The sequence below is a fragment of the Dendrobium catenatum genome, unplaced genomic scaffold (assembly GCF_001605985.2).
Source record: "Dendrobium catenatum unplaced genomic scaffold, ASM160598v2 fragScaff_scaffold_488, whole genome shotgun sequence".
Taxonomy (NCBI): Eukaryota; Viridiplantae; Streptophyta; class Magnoliopsida; order Asparagales; family Orchidaceae; genus Dendrobium; species Dendrobium catenatum.
Window position 1 is genome coordinate 704,888 of NW_021318950.1, and position 8,840 is coordinate 713,727.

Consider the following 8,840-nt stretch of genomic DNA (forward strand, 5'->3'; position numbering starts at 1 on the left):
CCTAGGAAAGAGCGAGCGACGGGAGAGCGAGCGACCGAGAGAGAGAGAAGGAAATAGTTAAAATGAAATGCCAGGCGCGGGGCTGGTCGTATTAGGGCTTCTACCGGCGGTTTTCTGGCGGTTAGGACCGCCGGTAAAAAGTCACTTATCAACGGCGGTCCCAACCGCCGGTAAACCGCCGGTTCTTGTTGATATCCGGCGGTTTACCGTCGGTTTAGGGACCGCCGCTATTACCGGCGGCTTAACGTAGCAAAATCACCGGTGAGGCCGTCGTTAAAAGCCGACGGCCAGACCGCCGGCTATGCCGCAGGTAAAACCGACGGTCCATAAACCGCCGGTTAGAACCGTCGGTATTGGGCATTTTTCCTGTAGTGTTTGAAAATATTTATATTTTGTGGATGAACCTTGTCAACTCAATCGAGTTGTCAACAGAGGATCGGGTTTCATAGGCTTTATGCCTTTTTTTATAAATTTCTTGATTGAAAGCCTAATATTAATATATAAAATAAATATATCAATTGACCTCACAACCATATATTTTTTAAATGGTTCGAGCTGTGTCGACTCATATCTACCTGAATAGAAAGATCAGGGTCAAACTTAGCTTGGATTTATTTACTAACCTACACAGCATTCTTAGACGTCACGTATATTCCCATAACATTCATTGGGGCCCATGCGGGTGTTTTGGAGCATTTTCATTTGTTGATTGAATCATGTATATTAATTTGTCGATAGATGATCAGATTCACCATAGGCTTTAGGTCTTTGTGAATGAATTTTCTTTGTTGAGGGCCTTGAAGGTCTGATATAAATATCCCGGTAGACTTCATGATCGCATATTTATTTAAGGGTTCGAGCCTTGTCAACTACTACTTTCCCATATATGAGGATCAAGCTCAAACTTGGGTTTATTTACTAACCCGCGCAGCATTCTTAGACGTCACGTGTGTTCCCACAACATGCTCACTGGGGCCTATACGGGTGTTTGGGGGTATTTTATAATTATTTATTAAACCTTGTCGACTCCTATTTATCTACTTAGGAGGATCAAATTCAAATTTATTGACCAATGCAGCATCCCTAGACATCACATGTGTTCCGGTAACATGCTCGTCGGGGCCCACACTAGTGTTTGACTATATTTACCCTTTTTATGTACATATATGTATATAAATTACGGTGCTTATATGGGGGTACTTTGATATATTTTAGTTGTGCAGGTAACTGCCATTTAAATACACACAACATTTTATTTCAGAGCTTATATACTCCTATCTGCTAATACGAGTGTTGCGAATCCAGTGACGGTATTATCTAGATGTCATGAGGTATCTCATCATCCTGATACTGACTCCCTTTTTTTATTCACTGGGAGGTCTTTCTGGATTTTGAAATCAGTGACTATTGCTTTGAAAAGAAATCCTTTCAAGATCTTTAGTGTAGTAGACCTCCATGAGATGTAATATTCATAACCACATAGTTAGCCTTCAAAATGAATAGATGTATCTAGGTGCACTTGTTATTTGTAGTGTTCAAGGATGTTAGAACTATTTTCTTCTCAAGTATAGAACCAATAAGAAATTTTAGAACATTAGGAAATTTAGTTCAAATTTATTCAAACGTCACTTCCCATCGAATTTATTTCTGTCGAAAATTCCGCCGAAAATTAGCTGTTTTCCTGTAGTGGTATTTATCAATTTAATTTAGTTCAAAGATTATGTCTCCTAAAAGAGAAAAAAGTGTAATTAAAGTAATATTCACTTTAAACCCCCAAATATACATGCAAAGGATCACACTACAAGGAATTCTCCTTATGAAGTACAATATTATTAATATAAATCCCTAAGCATCTATGTATCACTGACGTTTGATTTATCAAACTAGAGCATTCTCTTGATAGCTCTTATCTTAATCCCACGTTTGAATCCTAGAACTAAGCCATATTCAAGCTCAAGAGGAGATTCCATCTTAGTAGAGTGCCTGAAAATGTAATTTCGGTATAGGCAAATGAGAGCAAGCTTGATCTCTTGCAGTGCAAACTTCTGGCCAATGCAAGCTCGTGGACCGATCCCAAATGGTATGTTCGCATATGGATTCCTTCTCTTCTCTTCATCACTGGTTGGATCAAATCTCTCTGGTCTGAATACCTCAGGATCTGGGAATTGTTTGGGGTCCTTAGCCAAAGCTCCCAGTGCAAGCCACACCCATGTACCCTACATGGGAAGGAAGGAGGAGATATTTCAACTAACTGATTTTCTTTGTTTGATTTGATAAGGAAGGTTATGTGAGTGATGGTAACGCTACCTTTGGGAGAACATAGCCTCCAATTTCAACTTCTTGAGATGTCTCTCTTGCTACGAGTGGTGAAACTGTCACAAACCTCATGGTTTCTTTTACTACCTGCAATAATTTAACAATAACAAAAAATTAATTTTTTTACTAGTTTGATCGATTATTTGGTACATTTTGGAGAATATGATGAAATTCTAAATCAAAAACCTTCTTTAGCGTCTCTTTTCTTGTTCCAATCTTAGAAACAACAAAGAAAAAAATGTAGTAGTTTTTTTTTTCAATATGAAAAACTTTTCTTCTCAATCGATCTATTTGCGCGCAGGAATTTAGTGTTCATTTTTTTTAGTGTGAGAAATTTTATAGAAGACATAAAAGGGATGAATGTAGAATTTGTGGGCTTTAGCCTCTATCTGAGGATGATCTTCCTATCTGACTAATTCCGCTGAAAAATTTTTCGGGCATGTTTTTTTTCAGCAGAATTTTTTTCGATGCTCGATTTTCAGTCGAAAACGTTTTCGCTGGATATATGGATGTAGGTCACAATGTGGAAACTTACTCGGCCAAAAACTGGTCATGAGAGATTGCTAAAACAATTAAAGGATACAAAAAATTTACCTGGTCAAGATAGGGAAACCTGCAATTAAGATCTTCAGCAGTAGGAGTAAGATGAGAAGAGCTAAATCCATCAATCTCTTGAAGAAGTTTTCTCTCAACATCTGCAAACTTGGATATCAGATAAACAGTCATTGCCAATGTAAACGCCGTCGTCTTTGTCCCAGCAAGTAGTTGCTCATATGTAAGCGCTCTGATGTAGTTATGCGTGAAGAGCTCCTTGCCAATGCCAGATTCTCTTGCATCAAGCACAACTGATAAGAAATCTTTGGAGCATTTAGTTCTCTCACTTGACCTCTTCGTAATGATGGCGTCAATTTTCTCACACAGCTTTTTGTTTGTTTGCTTTACTTTATAGTCGGCAGTACCTTGTATAAGTTGGAGAATGTTTCTGCAGGGAATTTGGAGTATTGGAACTACTAAGCCGAGTATAGTAGAGAAAGAGCTTGAGAGATCCATTTTAAGGGAGTTAATGGAGCGCATATGCTGCTTTAGGAAGGAGGAAACTTCATCTTCCTCATCACCTTCATCGTCGATTCGTTCTTCGATGTGCTGGTTGAAGGAAGCTTCGTTGGATAGGCCAAAGTGAACACCGAAGGCTGTCTCTCCTATGATATCAATCGCCATTCTTAGAGTGAGCTCAGAGAAGGGTATGTCTTCTTCTTTCTTCTCAAGATTTGATATATTTCGTAAGAGTAAATCTACGTATGATTGCATGGTGGGAATGAGACTGGAAAGATGGGTTGGTTGGTAAAGAGAGGTGAGAGTATTTCTCATGAAAGACCATCTTGAACCCCTGCATGTCGAAATATTGTTCTTGATTAGTTTTGATAAATACAGCAAAGTAGCACAAGAAAAATCACATATTAAAATTTCATTTGGACAATTTTCTTATTACTTCTTAAAAAAAAAAATTAGTATAATAAACAAATAAGAAAATCATCAATTTATAAGTGCTATTTCAAAGCTTGTTTGTTATGATTGTCATGTCATTGAAAGGGTTATAAAAAATTCTTCTCTTTTTTATTTTTTTATTTTGCAACTTTCCTTGCTTTTTGGTTGCAATTTCTTTTGCTAGCTATCATGATATAGGCCATTCTAATATATCTAATCTGCCACTTTTCTTCCTTTGCCTATCATTTTGAATAACTAGATTATTATACATAATAGATAGATAAGCATGATCTTTTGCTGTGGGGAGTCCAGAGCTAAAACCTGCTTTGTTCTATCCTAGAAGATCTCGTATAATTTTAACAGTATCTGGAAATTGCATATGGTTAATTTGCTTCAGGTGGAGTTGCACAAGGCTGGGTTTTAGATTTCTGTTGGATCTGATAAGGAGGGTGATTTTTTTCTGTTCCTTTCTCATAAGTGCAAAAATCTATATTTGGTTTATAACTGTTTTCAACAATATTTAATGTTCCTTTGCTCCTTTTGTAGTATCTTTTCTTGCAGATTCAAGGGCTGGACGTGTTCGACGTTTCACCTTCTCGTCTCTGCACAAAGTTTCGGGTATTTGTGGCTTTATCCACTTTTTTGGCAGGAAGACCGGACTCATTGATTTTCTCTTGCTCTTCCTTTTTTGGGTGTTGTCGTCTTGCAGCCCTAGATTGTTATTAGGTATTTTTGTAATTGTTAGAACTAGGAACCATCGGCTCGGAGGTTTTTTTTCTTTTTATTTTGTAGCTCCTGCAAGCATTAGTGAGCTGAAGATTCCTTTTTAGGACTTTGTAACCGTTTTTTTATATTAACGCGTAGGCCCCTACATGAGTTTTAACCAATAATAATAATAATAATAATAATAGATAGATAAACAAAAAGTTAATAACCACGTTCTTGTTTTTATTTTTCTTTTTATAAACATATTTATTTGGCATGCTTTTTTATTTTTATTTTATTTTTTAAAACAATTCACTATTATAAAAATACTCAAATAATATTGACAATTTTTAAAAATAACAATTATAATTGGTTATTGCTTCTTTTATTTTCTTCTAATTATAAAATATTGAAATGCTTACTATATTATATGCTCTATTTTTTATTCTTTTTAAGTTTTATTAAATTCAGGAGTTGACCTCCATAAATTTAATTACCTTTTAACTTTCTTGCACAATATATTTTTAATTTTATCTCTAGGACACGTGCCAGATTTTTAAATTCGTTTTAATCAATTTTTAATTAAAAGAAAATACCTTTAATGCCAATGAAATTGGTCAAATATATATGTTAAGTGATGTGACCAGTGCTTAAATCTGTAAATATTTTTAAAATTATTAAAAATAGTTATGATTTTATTCTCACGAATAAAATAAATCAAAATAAAATTTATAATAGATATATATAGAGTCATAGAGATAGAGAGAGAGAGAGAAAGGGAGAGACATAACAACAATCAAATGAAAAGATAAAGGTTATATATGAGGAGAAATTATTACATGCAGAGTCCAGACGTAGAGCTACGTTCGAACTCTAATCAAATGACGACACATGGCTAATACATATTGTATATTAGCTGCGTATTGGTATCTACTAGCTACGTATTAGCCATGTGTTATTATTTGATTGGAGTCCGGACATAGCTCTACGTCTCAACTCTGCACATAATAATTTCTCCTGCATGAGATAAGTTTTTTATTATTGTGTAAAACTTCCAAAAAGAAAGTAACTTTTTTAAGCGGTTGAAAAAGGTAATTTTTTAGTATAAAAATATTTTATAAAATAACGAAAACATAATGATCAAATAGGATTGTAGGTGCGATATGTGATTGTAGTCTGAATATCAAAGCAGCCAAAAAAGTTATCCCAACAAAGTCAAAAAGCAACTTTCCTTTACAAGATTTTGTTCATGTCAATGAGCCACTCACCATTGCATGGGTTCTTTTTAAAAGTGGGTGCATGAAATGAATAATTTTATATTTGGCCAATTTTAATTAAATAAATTATTATAGATGTCGATAAAAAAACCCAAGTTGGAATATTTATTTGGTAAATTAAATTAAAAAAAAAAAGTGGCAAGCAAGATGGGGCTTGGTGGGCCAAGGCTGTCCTTGACCAACAAAAGAAGTATTTATGAGCAAAGTCAAAGGGCATGGAATGTGTCTTTTGGAGCACTAGCAACTTTATTCTCCAAGCGGTCGAAAAATATTCTTAAGCTTTTTCTTATAATTTTTTCGTTATTTTATTTTTCAATAACAATTATAGTTTTATTTAATTAATACTTTTTTATGATATTCTTTTTTTTTTAATTTATAAGGGTAAACTATTTTTTCAATCAAAATAGTTAAATTATATTCCTGATAAAAACTTCACAATTAGGGGTGGAATCAGGAAGTGCTTTGCTTATCCTAATTTTTTTTTCTTTAAAAAAATAAATATTTTAACTATTTTGTCCACCTTCAATAAATTTAGTTATCCAAATTCTAAGAAAAAATTTTCATTTTATATTTCTTACATAAGACTGTGCATTTCACAATCCTATTTTGCCCACCCTCTAAAAAGATGCTGTTTCTGTCCCTATTCACAATCCACTATATAAAACATTGCAGTCGTCTCAAATATACCCTTAGATATAGGGTGAGCTTTTTTTTAAAGATAAAGTTAGTTTTTATGAATTTATTCACCCTAAATTTATAATTGTATTTAATTCTTATAAAAATGTTCAATTTAATTCTTTTTTTTTTTTCAATGAACTTGTTACTTAATTAAAATAAATTTCTTAATTTTCAAATTCTTTCTACTTATGTTTTTATAAATTTTGCCATATTATTTTATTAGCTGTTTGTATTTTTTTTTTAAATTTCATTTAATGAAATTTTCTTTATTTAATTATTATATTATTTATTTACTAAAAATATATATGGGAGGTTGTGTTGATCTCAAATCATGTTAGAAATCCAATGAGGTTAATGTGTTGTGAATTCCGACATCACCAAAAGAGCAAGAAATCCAATTAGGGTTGTGAGCCATGTCAGCTCAAACTCGACTGAATAACGAGCTCACTCGACTGAATAATGAGCTCGCGATTCAAAATTTTACTTATCAAGCCACAAGTTCAAATTTTAGCTTAAATTAAAGCTCAAGTTCGAGCTATGCCCAACTCGATTCATCGTCTTGTCCAATCGATGCAAATAATATTAATTGACACGTTCGCATTTATATTAACCAATGCAAACTTTTTTTTATCCAAATTCAAAGAATTGGAGCTTCAAAAATAGTCAAGCATTAGCTTTTTTATTGAGCTCGAGGCTCAAATTTTTCACTCAAGCAATGCTCAAGCTCAACAAATTAGCTCAAGTCAAGCTAGTGCTGATCAAGTTCAAGCCCACTATAAATTTAATGAGCTTGGTCTGATTAAGTAAAAACTCAACTCGTTTAGATTTCTAATCTCAACCACTTCGACATGCCCTATAGCATAAAAGATAAAACCAAAAAGGGCATGTGAGACTAATGGAAAACAATTTGATTAAGATATTTTGATCAATGAGTTTTCAGAATTGTTGTGATTTTTCATTATTTAACTGATTTGAGAATGAATGATTTTAATTTGTGGATGATAAAAAATAGCATAATATTTACAATTAAATTATTTTAAAATATTATAGTATTTAAAAACATTAAAATGTCAAAAATGTTTATGCCATGTCAAAATATAAACATAACAAAATAAATAAATTTTAAAAAATAAAAATAATATCAGATGATCCTCCCATAATTTTTATAAACTTTGAAATCATAATTATTATTTTTTCTTAATGAGACCTTCAATTTCAAAGATGATAAAATATATATAGTTTAGGTGGAAATAAACTTAAATATGTCAACAAAACTTATTTTCCTAATTTATTTTTAAATAAAATAAAAAATATTTTAAAGAGTGACTAATATAAAATTAAAACCACTAAAATTTATGCCAGAAATAAAAAACATTAATGGGTTAAAATCTTGGCATGCATGTTAAAAATTTGAATGATATAATATAATTATAAGAATTTACCCTTCAAATAATAATATTCCACAAAAGTACTCATATTAGTAAAATAATTTTAATAAAATACTAAAATTGCATCAGACACTAATATAAAATTAAAACCACTAAAATTTATGCCAGAAATAAAAAACATTAATGGGTTAAAATCTTGGCATGCATGTTAAAAATTTGAATGATATAATATAATTATAAGAATTTACCCTTCAAATAATAATATTCCACAAAAGTACTCATATTAGTAAAATAATTTTAATAAAATACTAAAATTGCATCAGACAAATACCTTGTTAGAAAAAGCCCTTGCTGATGCATAGCAGAGCCAGAAGTTGGAGTAGGACTACTTCTATTCTTTATCTGCTTAAACTTCTTGATCCCAACCTCTCTGCAGAGCTCTGGGTGAGCCACCATAACCAGTGGTTGCCTTCCCATATGGAACCTATCCCATAACCCCAAAACAAAAATTAACTATTTGTTTTGCAAATAATAATATTGATAAGGGTTATTTGCAAAAAAAAAACATTGCAATTACCTAAAAATAGGACCATAGTTCTTTGTAAGAATTTTCATTATATCAGGTCCATACTCAGCCAACAAAGGCAAGTGTCCCACAAGAAATCTTGTTGGGGGTCCAGGAATTCTCCTCACCTTCCAGTAGGGTAAGTAAAAGTATATTAAGAAGCTTAACATTAAAAAGACTAAGACAAGAAGAAAAGGGATAGTTGCCCTTAGAAAGAACAAGCCTAATTCCATTAAAGGCATTTAGAATGAAAGAGATGGAGAGAAGCAGAAGTGAGGGGATATATTTGTGAATAAAAATGAATGAAACAGTGAGTATTTATAGAGGGGAAAAGATGGTGGCATGGCTCCTTGAGAACCAACAATTGTTAATGGAATTTATTTGTCTGTCTAACGAGGGACAGAGATTCTTGTCAACTTTTAAAGC

The 8,840-nt window shown here is 32.6% G+C and overlaps 1 protein-coding gene across 1 annotated transcript; it reads right to left on the minus strand.

The window, feature by feature from the left end:
• Positions 1-1,796: 1,796 nt before the first annotated feature.
• LOC110107898 (cytochrome P450 711A1-like) lies at positions 1,797-8,637 on the minus strand. The gene is made up of 5 exons (XM_020838339.2): positions 8,427-8,637; positions 8,181-8,333; positions 2,911-3,703; positions 2,308-2,403; positions 1,797-2,216 (listed from the first exon to the last, which is right to left on the minus strand). The coding sequence occupies exons 1-5, from the start codon at positions 8,582-8,584 to the stop codon at positions 1,884-1,886; spliced, it is 1,533 nt and encodes a 510-aa protein (XP_020693998.1). The 5' UTR covers positions 8,585-8,637; the 3' UTR covers positions 1,797-1,883.
• Between the last annotated feature and the right edge of the window lie 203 nt (positions 8,638-8,840).

Bases quoted from the DNA above. Each gene is read 5' to 3' on its own strand.
- LOC110107898 (XM_020838339.2), bottom strand. From the start codon at position 8,584: ATGTTAAGCTTCTTAATATACTTTTACTTACCCTACTGGAAGGTGAGG. The intron at 2,404-2,910 runs GTAAATTTTTTG...AAATTATTGCAG, and splicing joins GGTTTCCCTATCTTGACCAG to GTAGTAAAAGAAACCATGAG. The intron at 2,217-2,307 runs GTAGCGTTACCA...CTTCCCATGTAG, and splicing joins GAGGCTATGTTCTCCCAAAG to GGTACATGGGTGTGGCTTGC.